The following is an 18787-nucleotide window of genomic DNA, read 5'->3' on the forward strand; positions in this document are numbered from 1 at the left end:
CCATGAAAGCATCCAATCCCGATGTATCACAGCTTGGTCTGGCTCCTGCTCTAACCAAGACTGCAAGAAATTACAAACGGATGTGAATGTAGCCAAATCCACCTCACAAACCAGCCTCACATCCATTGACTCCGTCTACACTTTCTGCTGCCTCGACAAAGCAGCCAGCATAATCATGGACCCCACATACCCTGGACATATACTCTTCCACCTTCTATTGGGGAAAAGATATAAAAGTCTAAAAATACATACCAACATATTAAAGAACAGCTTCCTCCCTGCTGTCATCAGACTTTTGAATGGTCCTATCATGTATTAAGTTGATCTTTCTTGTCACCATACCTGTAACTGCAACACTATATTCGTAGAATCATAAAATCCCTACAATGCAGAAGGAGGCCATTCGGCCCATCAAGTCTTCACTGACCACAAATCCACTCAGGCCCTATCCCCACAATTCCTATTCATCCTTGCTAGTCCCCTGGCACTAAGGGGCAATTTAGCATAGCCAATTAATCTAACCCGCACATCTTTGGAGTGTGGGATGAAACCGGAGCACCAGAGGAAACCCACACAGACATGGGGAAAACATGCAAACTCCACACAGACAGTCACCCAAGGCTGGAATTGAACCCAGGTCCCTGGTGCTAACCACTGCATTAACGTGCCATCTTATGTTCTGCACCCTATCATTTTCCTTTTCCCCTATGTACTTTATGAGTGGTATGTTTTGCCTGTATAGCATGCAAGAAACAATACTTTTCACTGTATCCCAGTACGTGACAATAATAAATCAAATCAAAAAGTCTCTCTATACATTATTTCCAAGTTTTACACCTTTTGAAAAATATTCTTTTCTATTCTTATAACCAAAGTAAATAACCTCACACTTCCCCACATTATACTCCATCTGCCACCTTGTAACCCACTTGCTTAATCTGTGTGTATCTCTTTGCAGTCTCTGTGTCCTCTTCACAGCTTGCATTCCCAGCTAGCTATGTATCATCTGCAACGTTAGTCTGTCTCAACATCTAAGTCATTAATATAGATTGTAAAAGGCTGAAGTCCCAGTACTGACCCATACAGCACTCCACTAGTCACAGTCTGCAAATTGAAAATGCCCCATTTATCCGTATTCTCTGCTGCCTTTCATTAACCAATCCTATATCCATGCTAATACATCATGCCCCACTTCAGGATTTACTAATCGTATGTAATAATAACCTTTTGAGACATCAAATACCCTTTGGAAATCCAAGTATACTACATCTAGTGACCCTCTTTAGCCTACATCCTCAAAGGATTCTAATACATTTGCCAAACAGAACCTCCCTTTTGTAAAACCATGTTGACTTTTTCTAATCATACTATTTTTTTTCAAAGTGCGTCATTAAGACTTCCTTGATAATCACTTTCTCAGTGACTGATGTCAGGCTAACTGGTCTGTGGTTCCATTTTCTCTCTTCCTCCTTCCTTGAATAGCAAATGTAACATTTGCTAAATCCCAATCTGCTAGGATCATTACGAATCTAGGGAATTTTGGAAAATCATAGCCAGTGCATCTATCTCATTTACAACGCTACGATGTAGGCTATCAGGTCCTGGGGATTTGTCAGATTTTAGTCCCTTGGGTTTCTCCAGTATATTTTCCTCCACTGATATTAATTACCTGAATGTTCTCACTCTTATTAGTACCATAGGTTATCCTCTAATTCTGGTATGTAACATCCGTCCTCTACTGTGAAGATTGGCAGACAAAAAGTATTTGTTTAACATCTCTGTGATTTCCTTATTTTCCCATGATAATTTCTTCTGTTTCTGCTTCTAAGGGACCAAAGTTTACTTTAACAACTCTCTTCCCTTTTATCTCCTTGCAAAATGTCTTCTCATCAGTTTTAATATTACTGACAAGTTTACTCACAAAGGCCAGAATTTTACGGAGCTTAAATGGGCGTGCATCCAACCAAACTCACCGTGAAATTGCACAAGGCATAGGCCATGCGTCTCAACAGCTTGGTGCCACCCTGAGATATTTCAGTCAGGGGGAGCTTGCAAGAGACAGAAGCTAACAATAGAAACCACAATTAAGCTCATTAAGCATGCAATTCATCCTAATTTTAAGTCGCTTGCGCGTTTTCATGCTTGGTGTATGGGCCAATTGGCCAGGCGGCTTACACGATTTTTCACCATTTTTGATTATGAACAGGGTAAAGGGGGGGGTGATTCACCTGGCCCACTGCACAGCTAAAGCAGCGCAGTAGGCCGGGAAACATAAGCGGAGGCCGTATCGTGGGCTTCCCGCTGGGCGCCACAGCCTCCGCCCATCTCCAACCACTGAATTTCCAGTGTCATCAGCTCCATGCCAGAAATCAGCGCGGAGCTGATTAAAATATTTAAATGTGTATTTGAATCTGATTACCAGGCCCAGGACTGAAGTCTCCAGGCCCACTAGCCCCTCCCCGCCTGCCAGCAGTGTTTCATTCCACTGGGGTTTACAACAGTTCCCCACTAAAGTGGCCCAACCCTGCTGGAGTGAAGAGAGGCCATGGAGGCTCCCAGGAGGTTGAGGGTAAAGGGGATGTCCCTGGGCATTGCCAGCCTGGCTCCCTGGCACTGCCCAAGGGGCACCTTTGCACTGTCCATCAGGCATTGGCCAGTGCCAAGGGGGCAGGGATTGGTGGGGGGGTCCCGCTCCCACTCTGCATTCGTGATCAATGACAGATGGTGGACAGCGATTGGGGCTGGCCATTGGGGGGGGGGGGGGGGCGGTGCAGTTCAGGGAGATCAGGAGTGCCGGGATGGGGTGGGGGGTGGGTCACACAGCCAGTGATGCAGGGAAACGGGGCTAGCCAGCAGTTGGGAGACCGGCAGTGCGGGCTACTGTGCATGCATCAATCTCAGCACTGACAGATCAGCGCATGTGCAGTGGCCCACTCAACGCTATGCTGCCGGTCTCTCCAACAGGCCAGGCCCCACCCCCAGCTTTTCATCATGATTCATGCTGAAGGACTCTGTGATGCTCAGAGTGTGGGAGATTCATTTTGAAAATCCCACTGTAAAAAGCAGTGGGATTTATTCCGGTCTTTATGCAAATTTCTTTGGGAGAATTCCACCCAAAATGACTGAGATGAAATAAAATAAAAACAACATGGATGAGATGTGTGTTATGCTGCCAGTTGCTTGATTCTGTAAGATGGAGAGAGTCTGCAGCATTGTTTTGGTGCAAATATCATTGGAATAATACTGCAGCAACCTGAGGCAACTGTTAACCCTCAGGAAGTTTGCTGGAAATGTCCACCTGCACCCTCACCTCTCAGTGCCCACCCTCTTCCTGCCCTCCCTGGCAGCCTTTCAGAGAGTGCGCTTTATGCTAGTTGGCTGTTAATTGGCAAACCACCTGAAATCTCGTTCCAGAATCAATCCCAGAAGCATGTTTCAGGCCCACCAAGGGTGTGTGTGCACCCAATGGGTGAAATGTTCAGGTCGTATTCCATTTTTTCTCTTATCAATTTTTTGGTGACTCTTTCCAGCACAATGCACTAATAGTGCACTAACTGTGCACTTAGAAAAGCATAATACGAGTAGAACAAGTCAACAGGGCTTTACACAAAACCGAAATTCTGTTTCACAAAGTTCTTAAGAGTTCTTCAAAGCACTCCCAATCGTCAGACCTACTTACTGTTCTTTGCAACGTTAAAAGCCTCTTCTTTAAATATAACACTATCTTTAACCTCCTTAGTAAGCCATAGATGGATTTTTCTTGCTGAGATTTTATTCTTCAAATGAATGTATTTTTGTTGAACATTTTGAATTTTTTTCAATGTTTGCCACTGTTTATTTACCACTATATCTTTTCGTCTATTTGTCCAATCAATTATTAACCAGTTCTCTCCTCATTCCTATGGAATTGACTTTAAGAGTTTTGTTTGTGATTGGAGAATTTCATTTTCAGAATTCAATTGTATTATGATCAATATTTTCCAGTATATGTGACATTACTATTAAACCTGCCTCATTACACAATGCTGGATCTCAAATAGCTTTATCTCAGGTTGGTTCCCCAACATATTGCTCCAGGAAAGAATTATGAAAGCACTCTACAAACCATCTTGCAGACCACTTTTTCAAATTTGATTGGTCCAGTCTATATGAAGATTGAAGTCCCCCCACAACTACAACATTGCTTTGTTACAAGCCCCCAAAATGTCATGCTTAATGCTCTGTCCAATGATAGAATTGCTGTTGGGGGGGGAGGGGGAGGAGGGTTGGGGGGGGGGGGGGTGGTGGTGGTGGTTGGGGGGGGGGGGGGGAGTGGCGGCGGGGAACTATCCAACATTGTTTTCTGAACCTTACTATTACAAGTCATAGTACTCACTCATACTGATTCTACTTCATTATTTTCTGAGCCAAGATCATTTCTCACTGACGTCCTTATGTTATCCTATATTATCAGGGCTATCCCCTCCTCCTTTCCAATTTGCCTGTGTTTGCATATCCTGGAATATTTATTTTCTAACCTTGGTCATTGCATAACCATGTCTCTGTAAGGCAATTAGATCTGAACCATTTACACCTATTTGTGACACAAATTCATCTATCTTACTGCAGATGTTCCACACACATTGATAAAGTGACTTCATTTTTTTACTGCTATTCTCTGCATTTACTTTACTCTTTGATGCAGTGTTAGTTAAAATCTGCCTTTTCTTGTCCCACTCAGTTTATCTTTACCCACATTGATATACTTCCCTATTTCAACTGTAGATTTCTAAATCTTACTTCACCTGAATCCTCCTCTCCCTGATAGCTTATATCCATTTTCCTCTATTCTAACCATTGTTGCTGATGCACACTTTATGTTTGTATGTTCTATCTCTTCCCGTCATATTCTGGTGACCATTACTTGCACCGTTGCCCTTATTGCCTTGTCCTTTCTCTTTAACTTTCCAAATCTCCTCTAATGTGAACCTTCCCCCGCCCTCATTATAAAAGTTTAAAACCCTCAGCCGTAGTTATACAACTCACCAGGGCAGTGGTTCCAGTGCAATTCAAGTGAAGATGGCACTAATGGTACAGCTCTTTCTTTCCCAAGACAGGTGTAATTGCTCATAAAATAATTCTCATTTCTCTCACACCAATCTTTGAGCCACACATTCAGCACATGTTGATGGTCGTTCATTGGTAATCTAAATTCAAATGTGAACAACATTCATGAGGATAGCTTCATTTATGTTAAGAGTTCGATGGCATAACCATCAAATAACTGTGATAATCAATATGGACTGCAAAACACAGTCAATAATAGTGACAATGGATTATCTGCTCAAGACATTGTTATAGCTAACTAAGGCTGGCAAGGGGTCAGAAAAGAGCTCATCAACACCAGAACATGATGAAGATTCAACAGCTTTGGTACTATTTTGGTGCCAATCCCTTGTCAAAAGCGAATGTCTATTAATAAATGATCCCTTAATATTGGTTGCAACTGAAGCATCTCATGTTTATGAACTTCAAAGCATGTAGAGCCTTGGGGAAAGCCTTTAACGCTCATCTCAAACCAAACCACCCAAGATCAATAATGGTATTTGTCTTATTGGCTGAGGTGTGAATTGAACAATTGGCACCATGCAGGAATGGATCTGATTGAAACATTTTGGATTGATGCTGTGTGGTCAGAAAGTACTGGTTGATCAACAGTTCGAATGTAAGATCTGGGACTATTAATGGAGAGAGTGAGATTGGCCAGTGTCATTTATACTGTCTAGGACAGCCTTTCTATTTTCATCCTGATCGTGAACTTGAGGGTCTATGGTTCACACTGAAAAACTTGAACTAACTCCAGCATTCAGTGTGTCATGCTGAGTAATCAGCCAACACAAGACCTGTTTAAAAGCCTCAGAGCATTTTTCACTATTTGCCATCCGTGAGCAATGAACATGTGCAAGAAATTCAAAATTTTAACAATACAAAAATACATTTTCTGATGAAACTCCCATCAACTTAACATTTGACAAACATGCACAAACTTGCAAATTTTGAGGAAAAATGATCTGCTAAATAAAGAACTTAATGAATGAAATTTCAATTAGTGAACAATTCATGCAAAAGTATGAAGCATACTCCCACTGCTCCTTTAAGATGGAGTTTATCCATAACCTGCGGGGGTGGAGGTTTGGCTACGTGGGATATTACAGTTATCACTGGCAGTTTGTCCATTAGTGTATTTGACTATGATCAGGTCACTGTAACCCAGTACTGGCTCATTCCAATCATCTATAAAGTTTAAAATAGTACATTTTGTAGTATGCTAGTGGCTTTCCTTTCCGGTCACCACACAATTAGGGAAACATAGGCATCAGAATCTTGCCATGAGTTTGCATAGGTGTACAGAATGGTTTGGAAACCTGCTGTGAGATTCATTTCTATATAAGCTAGTACACAGGTGCACCATATAATCAGAAAATCAATGTTGGCCCTTATTTCACGGGGGTTGGAGTATAAGCGGAGGAAAGTCTTGCTGCAAGTGTAGCGGTGAGATCACATCTGGAGTACTGTGGGCAGTTTTGGTCAACTTATTTAAGGAAAGGTATTATTTCATTAGTTCAGTGAAGGTTCACTAGGATGATCCCTGGTATGGAGGAATTGTCTTATGAGGAAAGGTTAAATAGGTTAGGACTCTATTCGTTGGAATTTAGAAGAATGAGAGATGATCTCATTGAAACACATAGGATTCTTAAGGGGCTTGACAGGGTAAATGCTGAGAGAATGTTTCCCCTCATGGGAGAATTTAGGACCAGGGTCTCAGAAAAGAGGGGTGCCAATTTAAGACTGAGATGAGGAGGAATTTCTTCTCCCTGAGGGTTGTGTCTTTGAAACTCCTTGCCACCGAGAGCTGTGGGGTAGAATCCTTGTGTATATTTAAGGCTAAGATAGATAGATTTTTGATCAGTAAGAGAATCAAAAGTTACAGGGAAAAAGCAAGAAAGTGGACGTGAAGAATGTCAGATTAGGCTCGAGGGGACAAATGGCCCACTCCTATTCCTACTTCTTATGGTCTTGTAAGCTCTATCTGTTAAAATAGGCTTCATTTGGACTTTGCTTTGTTCTAGGTATCCACTTGCAGGCAGGTTAAGAAACATGAAGAGGGCAAGTCTCCCATGGTGACTGTCACAGGGGTGTCATTTGTGACTGATTAGAATAATTTCAGTGCTCTGGCAGGGCAGAAATCACAGTGGAGAGGTTCAAACGTGGAGTTGTGTGAAACCTGGACAAAGATTTGAGAGGGAACAGTTGGTAAAGGATCCAACCACTCTTCAGCACCTTAACCTGGAAGACTTCTTGGTAATTTGGGATTATTGGTAAGTGGGAAACGGAGATTCTGTGAATTTAAAGTTTCTACCAAAGTAGTCCCAGCCTCCAGATTCGTGATGTCATCAGCTGGCACCAGAGATTGCGATGAGAATCCGTCTGCCCATAAGAAACAAGATTGGCTTCTCGAGCCTGTTCAGCCATTCAATATCATGGCTGGTCTGGTTGTAAACTCAACTTTCCTGCCTTGAGACTCCCTTGTCAATCAGCCTTAGAGAGGGAAGGGAAGGAAAGGAGAGAGGTGTTGTGCCATTGCAGGAAGTTCTTGGGGAGAGGGTTTTTAGAAGCAGAGATTCAGAGCTGGGGTGTCAGGAAGGGTAAGATAAAATTTACTGTGATGAGGAGGAAGATAGCTTTGGGAGTGAGTGCAAGGTCAGATTTGGACTCAGGTGAAGGGAGGTGGTGTTGGGGAATAGTGCTAGGTGGGAGAGAGAAGAATGGTTCCTCCTAATTTCTACCATTGTATTAAAACTCTCCTTTTCTGGGGTCCAGCCCATGGAAAGATTTGGAAATGTTAGCGCTAAGTACAGGATCATATGCTGCCCTTTCTCGCAATCTCTCAGTTTGGTTCAGGTTAATCTGTGCGTATCAGCTGGGTACGAGGCTCCCAGTTCAGATTCGTCACCTTCACAAGAACCTGAGAGCAAGGAGATAGATAGGGTCAGATGAGTAATAACATTTGCAGATGACATATGGTCAGAACGTCACAAGATCGACCCTCCAGGAATACTACTAACCAGAGCAGGCGAACCTACTTTTGGCTGACAGGTATGTTTTGTTACAATTGTGAATTGAAGGTTTAGAAGCTTCACACGGGAGAGTTAGCCGCTACCTCACAGGTTCAGCAATACACCATGGCTGACCTGATGAATTTACAGTACTGACTGTTCCTGACTTCATTCATATCTCAAGCTTTGCTGCACCAGAATACCAATTTGCTTGATTTTCTCCACCAAATGTCTATCTCTATTCACTAGTGTCTCCTATGGTGGTTGGGTTGTGGGGGGGGGGGGAGGGGAGAAAGAGAAGCTCTCTCATCGAATTGACACACTTGATCTGTAACTGCTTTTATTCTCTTTTGATTTGTTCCAGTATTTCTGGCAGCACATATAATGCAAACAGTATCCATGGTAATCCATCAGAGCTATTAATAGGTGCTTCAAGTTGGCTTTCTTCCCTTATTAAATGTTAACATCCTCAAAATTCTTTTGAACACTGAATTTCCTTTACTGCGTATACTTGATTTCCTTGAAACCTAAAATGAGGGAACCTCTAATATAATTGAATAAAATACACAGCATTGTATAGCTAAGAGTTAAAATTCAGCATTTGTTTCTGTAGATCATTACCATCTGTTTACATTTGGTTGATCAGCCTGGCTGCCTAGCAGAAATATATTCTGAAACCCTGTGGTGACATCATCCCTCTGCAGGGTGTATGTAGCCTGAGACATGAATCTGTCAGTTTCTAAGCATCTATGTTAGATTCTGAAACTCAATTCAAAATTATTAAGCACATTTAGCACAATGTACACATTAAAATACAATTCCAGAATTGACATGATTTCAACCCCCCCCCCCTCCCCCCCCCCAGCCTTCCCAACAAGAAAATCTCCAATTTTGTGAACGCCGTTGATCTTTGAAGGGCACATCTCTTAAACGTACCTTAGCTAATGAGGCCATTTATAACAAAAGCACTTTATAAAACTGATTTAATGCCAGTCTGAGAAAAAAGGAAGAAAATAACTTCAATTAATCTCTCCCAGAGTTTTGCATGTCAAACAATATACACCAGTATCATTTAGAAACTCAAGTAGGTGATATGATCCCCAAGCTCCTCGATGTTCTGACATGCTCCTCCCAAACAAGACCAATCCCGGAGGTCACACTGATAGGGGTCATCCATGCGGGCTCCTTAGGAACCAATATTTGAGACTTGCGAACACATTGGAGATAGATATACCGGAATGATTAGAAGATAGTAACTGTTCAGTTTAAAAGGAGGTCTTTAACCCCGACTACCAAGTCTGATCCCATTTTCACTTACATTGAACTCAAACTGGAGCCACGTTTCTGGGTGTTAAATATGCATCATGTAATTTATCGGGGTGATTTTAATTTTGTTATGTTTGATTTGCCAGCAGTACCCAACATGACAGGTATAGCAAACCTGATATGTGATGACCATTGAATGAAGGGACTGATGATTGTAACAAGACCGAAGTGATATTTACCAAATGCCGATGCAGCTAATACGGTCAGCACATCATATAAATGTTCTTATGAGACGTCTGTGTCTGAAAGCTGCAATTGAGGCCAGGTAAACAAGGTCTGTCTTGTATGAGTCTGACTGAGAGTGTCAGCAAGTTAATCAACTTTGGGAACCATTTAAGCATTTTGACAATACAACTGCTGAAAATCATTTTCTCTTGCAAAGCAATGTACCTATTCTGAGCACAGTCAAACGTCACATCAGTATTTCAAAACATGAGCTAGGAGCACCCTCTGTTGGTTTGTAACGATTGTTGCAAAATTACAGCGTCTCTTCATTTATACAGCGTTTTTAAAAAATATATTGCCATTGAAAGTAAACTATTGTTTGATGGATTAAAATATTTCTTCATAATTTAAAAACATAACTTATATCCCAATTAAATCAATGGTTAAAATATGAAATATAACTTTACAAAACATTGGTATATAAATTAACTGTAGTAAATATGTAGAACAGAACATCATGCCAGTAATTCATTTCTCCTCCTTCTCAGCCTAACTATGCTATAAAGTTAAAACACATAATGCCAGCTAAGTTCCAGAGAAATGAGAGAAGAAAAGAAAAATCAGACATTAACCCATTGTATATTTTACAGAGCTGAGCCGGCAGAAAGAAGTCTGGGAGTGAGTTTAACAAAATGATACCACAAGAAAAAAATGCTGGAAAATCTCAGCAGGTTTGGCAGCATCTGTAAGTAGAGAAAAGGGCTGATGTTTCCAGTCCAGATGACCTTTTGTCAAAGTTGATCAGGCATCATTTTGTTAAATGATCTGGAAACTCCAAAACAGAAACCAGAAAGTAATTGGAAAAACGTTGTGTGCAACAGGCTTCAAAAGTAACAATTTTTTCCCAAATCTAATCTTATTATACTTAACCAAGTAACTATTTTTTAACGAGCACAATTTTATACAGAACCCAGTAATTTATATTTAATCTGAACAGGAGGATTTTGTTTTACTTGTAGCTTTGGAGAGCCTTCCTATTAAGTGTAATGAGCCGGGTAGATGACTGCAAATAGCAACCAATATAAAATGGCTCTGCAAACAGTACCTGTTGAAGAAGTCTAATTACTTGCACCATCAACTGTTATATAATTAGAAAAATGTGTTTGAAATGTGCCGACTCTGATGACACCAATTGTGCCAAAAAACCATTTAATTGTTGCTGCAAACTACTGCAACAATTCTAGGACTTGTTATTTGGCTGTCTGATGGACATTTTTTAACCTTTGCTAAAGTTGCACAGTTTCCTGTGTGCTTCTCACTTGTCTGTGTATGAATGACTGGCAAGCCAGAGAAAAGAAAACAACCTCTAAAGGCTTTTACATTAAAATCCAAATCATAAAGCTGGAGCCCTTTTATTTCTCCGCTAATAGTGTTTGGCTTGCTCAGGCAGCCTACTGCACTTAGCTCCATCATCTGGCAATGCAAGGGAATGTTATTACACAGCAATTATGGCAGACTGGCACATCTACTAACATATTGCAGGGAACACGCATTGCATTTACAAAGTCAAGAAACATTTAAAGCAAATTAAATAAAAAGCTGATTAGGATATGTATAAAGCATTGAAAAAGGGCAGCTGATTCCCTCTGCACATTAAATGATATGATACAGATCTACTGAGCTCAGAGGCAGAAAGATCACTATTGCAGTGTGCTGATGCTCTCCTTTAGTGGTAGATTCAAACTGATGGCTCAGAAAAAATAAGTCGAACCAATTACTGCTCGTATATAGACTGAGAAAATGGCAGTGAAATTTGAAAGAGCAAAGGTGGAAGAACTTTGTAGCTGCTAATGTCTCTGGAGTAATTGGTTTCATTTTAAAAAAATAAATAGTGCCCTAAAATGAAAACCACTTCACAACAATAATCAAAGACATTTGATTGCTTATTTATTGTCAAAATAAAAATCCAAATGAAAATTGGTTTGACACTGAAAGCAGGATTAACAGTGAGAGAGGATAATGTTGGGGTTAAATTGATTATGGTTAAATTAAATACATTATGTTGAGAATGTTATTTGTTTTATTATTAATGGGAAAAGGAGTGTTGTCTAAGGCATATATACACAGTTGGTACAATAACGGAGAACAGTCTGGAACATTCTGAGAAAGTGCTAAAATTTCTAGAACATGTTAATGGAAATTGTCATGACCCCATTTAATCAACTGAAATTGTGGAACACTATTCTTTTTATTCTCCAAAGTTCAATGCGTCTCTTAACTTTAGAAATCCAGCGTCACTGGAAGAAAGTTTGCAAATGTCATAATCCTTGATCAATAAATTTATTGAAAATAAATTCTATCCCAGTGCACTTTCCAGTTATCTGGACAACAGAACATTGCAGAAAGGAATGCTGTACTATGCTGTTTCAAGTTCTCTTCCACAAAACTGTTGGTTAATGGGCTAAAAAGGGGTTCTGTGACGATCACACAATCATACTTTTGTCTGTCATATGTACAGGAGTTCCAGAGTACTGTACATTTGTTCTGTATTTGCTCTTGCTTCTGTCGCTGTATACCTATAGAATGTTTCTCTTCAATCACAATTCCATTTTCCTTTGGGTGGCAAATGTTGCTTTCCAGAAGTTAGGAAAGGGCATCAATATTTGGTGGAGTCTTGCCAGCCAGAAAGGCAGCCGGTCTGAATAGAAATGTTCTTATATTCAAGTTAAAGGGACAATCTGTTAACATTGAAAATATTGATACTGTGATCAGCGCTACAACTTGCTAGCTGTAACCAGGTGCTGTCATTCTCATCATCGTAACCTGCTCTTCCCACAGATGGCCTCCACTGTAGACGTTTAACAGTTAGAGTATGGCATTGTCTAAAGCAAAAGCAGTTAAGGGAAGTAAATAAGAGACCAGGTTGATCATAAATATCAGACTGATCTGCGATGAAGTGTAAATTCCATTACTCATATAATTAGTGGACTATGATTCAATGTTGTCAGCTGACAGACAGATTTGTCAAAATGTTCAGGTACAGAACACAGTAGAATTACCATAGTCATTAACAGAAATGACAATTTATCATCCTGTTTGTAATTTACCCCAAATCAAGTCATATATCAAATCCAAGCTTGAATATATGATCAGGTCCACAAATACATGGCCATGACGAAGTGTGTAGCAACAAGTTTTGAAGGTTTATATGTGAAACACAAAAAGGTAGCACGCAGTTTTGGTTTCCTTATTTAAGGAAGGTTATACAACCACTGGAGGAAGTTCAGAGTAGGCTCACCAGGTTAATTTCTGGGATGAAGAGATTGTCTAATGAGGATAGGTTAAGCAGGATATGTCAATACTCATTGAAGATTAGAAGAATCTTCTAGAAGTTTTCGTGGAGATGGGAGGACTCTGGGATCTTTAAAATGGTGGTCGAGACCTGAATCTGAAAGTGCTGCCTCCAGTTCCAGTTGATCCCATTTTCATCAGTAGCATAATGGGGATGGTGCATGAAGTGCACAGGCATGAATTACAAATTTGCTGGGCCATTTAAACCCAGTGAACAGGACAAACATATCCTATTTTCATTCCTGGAATGTCCACTTTATGATGGAGATGTAAATGCCCATTAAGGGTGGATAAGGTATGTAGAAATGATAGGTTGTCAAGTTATTTAAATCTCCTGCTCTTTAATTTTGAAAAAAAAACTGCCGGCCTGTATCTGAGAGTGAAAATAATCTCTTCTAGCAATTTCAATAGATGTTTGATGACATAACCTAAGTGCTATCAATATACCATTACTAATGTTTGACTGTTACCATGACCTTTCATAATGACAGCGAATTCACTGAGTTCACAGTTTGATTGACAGCTCCAAGAAGTTATTAAAGGATTAGCAATCTTTGGTGTGGGGTTATAAATACAATTGTTGGTTTTATAAGAGATAAATGACTTGAGATTTAAATCTATTGAATGGGCTGTCATGAATTAGCCATTTTTATATCGTGAAGTCTGTATTAGATACTTGAAATCTATTTTATTTCATCCCAGTCAGCTCCTGAGGTCTACTAATGGTGGATACTGAATGAGCTGGCATGGAAGACATAAGGTAGAGAGTGGTGGATGGGAGCGTGGGGTGGCATGGAGAGTATGGAGGGTCACTGGGACTGGATGGACAGGCATGAGTTAGCAATGGGGTGCATTAGGGGCCATTTGGGGTTGGGGCTGCATGGATTGGCATGAGTTGACATGAATAGGACATGAGAAGTGGTGAAAATGAGGCCAATAGGGCCTAAAATGTAGCAACACAATTGGGATGAAGTCCCAAAGAACAGAGGCGAGATTTTCAATTAGCCCGCCTTGGCATGCAAGGCGATGGCCTAGTGGTATTATCGCTAGATTATTAATCCAGAAACTCAGCTAATTTTCTGGGGACCCGGGTTTGAATCCTGCCATGGCAGATGGTGGAATTTGAATTCAATTAATAAATATCTGGAATTAAGAATCTACTGATGACCATGAAACCATTGTCGATTGTCGGAAAAACCCATCTGGTTCACTAATGTCCTTTTGGGAAGGAAATCTGCTGTCCTTACCCGGTCTGGCTAACATGTGATTCCAGAGCCACAGCAATGTGGTTGACCCTCAACTGCCCTCGGGCAACTAAGGATGGGTAATAAATGCTGGGCTAGTCAGCAATGCCCATGCTCCACGAATGAATTAAAAAAAAGCTCCTGTGGCTGCCTCTGCTATGCGTTCGCCTCTATCTCACATCTGCCCTCCCGGAATAAAAAATTTGGGGCACTTTTCCTGAGGTGGATGAGCTGAGCCGGGCAATTTTGCAACTCAAACTCCCTTACCCAAGATGAAATCCAGCCCTATATAAATACAAATCTTTCTTCCTTTCCAGTGAAGCAGAATTCTGCCATCTAAATATATGTGTACTACAACTCTTAACATCTAAATAAGATGAAACCACTTTGCTTCAATCCTCTCTTTGTAGCATGAACATACATTTATATCGAAACAGAACCCTGCCAATCCAATGAAGGGAGATTATTTAATAAAGTGCTGCTCCAATGGAAGATTTATCTATCACTAAAGACAATGGGCAAATTTTCTGGCCTCCTCTCAGTGTGTTTCTCGGTGGCAGGAGGCAGTGCATCATTCACTGGTGGTGGGATCCTCAGGTCTCACCGTTGTCAATGGGATTTCCCATTGAAGCCACCCCACGCCGCCAGAAAACCCGCTTCAGGGGGTGCGTCGCCAGCAGGACCATAGAATCCCATCACCGTGAATAGCCAGAGAATTCTGGCCAACATTTTGATGCTTATGGACATACTCATGCTGCCCAGTTTTTAGGTTTCTTTGAAGGAAAGACAAAACTTAGTTAAAATATAGTCAAGAACTCATTATTGAGGTGGACTATATCAGTAATTAATGGTACCCAAATACACTCAATCACAACCCCAAGTATGCAAATTCTTAATTGGAATCCAATATCCAACTGAATATTCCCAAACAAAATGTATTTAAAAGCTAATGAAGCACTTTAAAAGCCATTCTTCCACATAGATTAACAGACAGTAGCACATCATAAATTACTTCAACATAGTTTAGTGGCACAGAGGGAAACTGTAAACAGGATATTTAAATTATAGATTACAGCACAACTGCATCAGCCAAGGTAATTTTAAAGGGGAAATCTTCATTCTCCCATGAGTCAGGTAAGAGGTTGGTTTATTTTGTCAAGTTTTGATTATGGAGGACTAATTAAATAAAGTCATTCCAAGCCATATCCATAGCAATGTAACAAAGGTACCTGTGCCGCCCACTACAATGTTAACCGCAGCTTTGTGCACACAAAGGATACAATTTGTCCAGTTCCAAACATTTCATCCAGTCCGTATTTGCTGAAGGATTTTCATTTGGTTTCCACTTGTATAAAAATATATTTCCACAGTCCAATCCCACTGCGAGGATGTAGCTATCAGAGAGAAAAACAAAATTAATCTTCCAAAAAGTGATTGCTGCAGTTATATCTACTTATGCTAGCTCTCATTTACACCAAATAGAACTGTAACATTCAACTGTATACAAGTGAGTGATATTCCCAAACTTCAAAAGATCTAAATATTCAGATTAATTTTCCTTTGGCATGTGGGTGCTGAGCTGTAAATTCCCATACACTTCATACATATGTCATTGAATCAGAGATCCCTAGTGAAAGTATTTACTGGATTAAATGTTGAAGTGCTATCTTCCCAAGGAGGGTGCATTCATTTTCCAGGATGATCCTGCTGTGTAGTCTGAACACAAAGTAGTTCGGAGAACACGTCACGGCTTTGTGAAAACCTCTTTCTCAGCCAGCATTCCAGCTATCTCCTAATGTCAGTTTCCTTGGTTTGTCTCCAGATCAGTGCATTTCCAACATGGCGACATTGTTCGAAGCACTGACTGAAGAATTAACACCCGTGATATTATTTTTCTAATACAGGCCGCAGTGAGAATGAAATTAATATACTTAATAGCTTTGAATTTGTTGTGAATTTGTACAGACAAATTACTTGTCAAAAGGTGCAATCACCTTGGCTTGTAAATACTGACAGAGCTATACGAGGTGCAGTGTGGAAAGAAGGGGAAAAATAGATATTAAGTGAGAATATTTAAACTGTATTCTGCTGCAAAAGCTCAAGACAAAACAAACAAGCATGTATTCCAACCATTTTTGAACAAAGAACAGTACAGTACAGAAACAGGCCCTTCGGCCCACCAAGCCTGCACCGACACATGATGCCTTTCTAAACTAAAGACTTTTTGCCTCTATATGGTCCGAATGTATATGTCCATCATGTATCTGGATTGGACTTGTGGTAAAAGAAAAGACCCAGTACAAAAAAGTAAAAATGATTTCTTTGGTATCTCAAATGACTGTTAATGCTCAAAATAAACTTCCTGCATTACATAGATCTCTGTAATGGCACATTTACCTTTACAATTGTTCACAGAGTAATAATTGCAAAAGGGAACTCTATCAACGTATTAACCTACCTCCCATCCAGACTTGTAACAGGGCTGAAGCTGACAGCTGTGGCTGCATCTCCTACATCCAGCACTGATGAACATGGTCTGACAGCGCCCTGGCTGTTTCCTTCACTTCTTCCAGCTGAAGCCATTTCGCCCCACACAACAAGCTACCAGAGGGAAAAAAAATGATTTACTGCAAAGGTCGTGACACAACACTTGCATCAGAATTACCAATTTGAATGAGCCAAAATTAAGAATTTAGAAATCCAAATATTAGAAATGGGAATTATAAGGAAAGGTTACCAAAGCAGCTTATGCATGCAAAAAGTGTAACGTTACAACTTACTGAAACAGTGGGCATGGTTTTCTAGCTATTCCTGCCAGCAGAAGATCCTGCCAATATTTGGATTTCTAAATCCTTAATTTCATAGCCTGTGGGCAGTATTGGCAGTGTAACTAAAACATAACGTTTTCCTGATGTGTCATGTAACAAAGGAAAAATAGAACTGAATACAAAGGTGTGAGGAATACCGCAAAACCCAGCTTGTATATGGAAACAAATTCTTAAAACAAACAATGCCAGCAGGGGTGTCAATTGTTTTTCCTTGGTGTTGAGCTGCCTAAGCACCGCTGGCTCTGCACCTACCCAGGCGAATGATAAATATTCAATCACACTCCCGACTTGAAGATAGTGGAGAGCCTTGGTCAGGTCACGAGGTGAATCAGTTGTCACAGAGTATTCTGCTCTGCACTTCTCTTGTAGCTATTTTACTATAACTGAACATATAAAACTCTCCAGTCAATGATGAACCCCATAATGTTGATGATGAGAAACAATACCACCATCACTAAGTTTAAGGCTGGGTTGGGGAGCAGGTGGAGAGTTGGGGAGGGGAGGAAAAGGTTGCTGCGATTGATTTTCCTTATTCAATCACTTATGTGGTGTGAATGCTGAACTCATCAGTTCAAGCCTTGGTGTTATACAAATCCTGCTGTCGGCTGGTATGACTTTATCCATTATTGATGCAGTTATGAACGGAGCTGAATGGTGAAACTATCAATGAACAGCCCCACCCTTGACCTTGGGACAAGAGAGAATGTCGTTGATGAAGAATCTGATGATTAGAATGGGGACTCTGTCCTGAGGAACTCCTTCAGCAATTTCCTATAGCTGCAATGATTGCTTCTGACAATCGCAACCATCTTCCTTTCAATCAACAATGCTTCAAGCCACTGGAGAGTTTTACCATGACCCTCATCGACCTGAGATTTGCTAACACTCCCTGGTGTCATAGTCGATCAAATGCTGCTCATGTCCGGGGAAGCTTCTCTCATCTCTCAGCTGATATTTTGCTTTAGTGTTGATGTCTGTATCAAGGATGTAACGAGCTCTGGAGCTGCATGGATTTTGAAACCCCAGCTGAGAGTTGGTGAACAGTTATTTGCAAATGAGTGCTGCTTGATGGCACTATTGATAACTCCTTCCATCAGTTTGCTGATAATTGCAAGGAAACAGGTTAAAGTAATAATTGGTCTGGTTAACTTTATCCTGTTTTTTTTCTATATAGGATATACCTATATGTAGGGGGAATAGATGAGAAATTTACATAATTTCTCATATATCCCCCTCTTGACATGCTCAAAACACTCACCTTCTTGTCACGGCTTCCAGTGACAAAGTATTTACTATTGAAAGTCCAGTCACAGCACCAAATAATTCGGCTGTGTACAGATGTATTTTTATCAGTGTGCGCAAACAAGGAGAAAAAAGGATCTGAAATCAAAACACAATATTTTACAAACAAGCAAAACACTTCCAATATAATTTATTTAATTCAGATTCATTTAATTTAAAAATCATGAATATAAAAGCTTGATTATTCCCCATGTATTTTGCTGTCCTACAGTGCTCCTTTGTGGCATTAAGTTCTATCTAACTAATCACCTCTTGCCCAGTAGTTATTATTCATTATTCCTATATCTCACTGCCTCCAGTTCCTCCTTTAAGATACTCCTCAAAACTTTTTGCTTTAACAAAGATTTTGATATTCTACCATAATACCTCTTTATTTGGCTCAGTTTCGAAATTTAGATGCTAACATGCCCAGATAAAGGAGCTACATAAATATAAGGTTTTGCTTTCTTTATTGTTGTTAACAGAGGTCCAAGAT

At 40.3% G+C, this 18787-nt stretch overlaps 1 protein-coding gene across 1 annotated transcript in view; it reads right to left on the reverse strand.

The window, feature by feature from the left end:
• Positions 1-11511: 11511 nt before the first annotated feature.
• Positions 11512-18787, reverse strand: part of elp2 (elongator acetyltransferase complex subunit 2) — a 138040-nt gene continuing 130764 nt past the window's right edge. The window contains exons 19-22 of the mRNA XM_078237588.1: positions 18269-18390; positions 16641-16783; positions 15463-15576; positions 11512-12469 (exon numbers count right to left, since the gene is read on the reverse strand). Coding sequence (XP_078093714.1) covers positions 12313-12469; positions 15463-15576; positions 16641-16783; positions 18269-18390 — 536 coding nt within the window. The 3' untranslated portion in view covers positions 11512-12312. The remainder of the gene's footprint in view (positions 12470-15462; positions 15577-16640; positions 16784-18268; positions 18391-18787) is intronic.

This window comes from Mustelus asterias, chromosome 2 (assembly GCF_964213995.1).
Source record: "Mustelus asterias chromosome 2, sMusAst1.hap1.1, whole genome shotgun sequence".
Classification (NCBI taxonomy): Eukaryota; Metazoa; Chordata; class Chondrichthyes; order Carcharhiniformes; family Triakidae; genus Mustelus; species Mustelus asterias.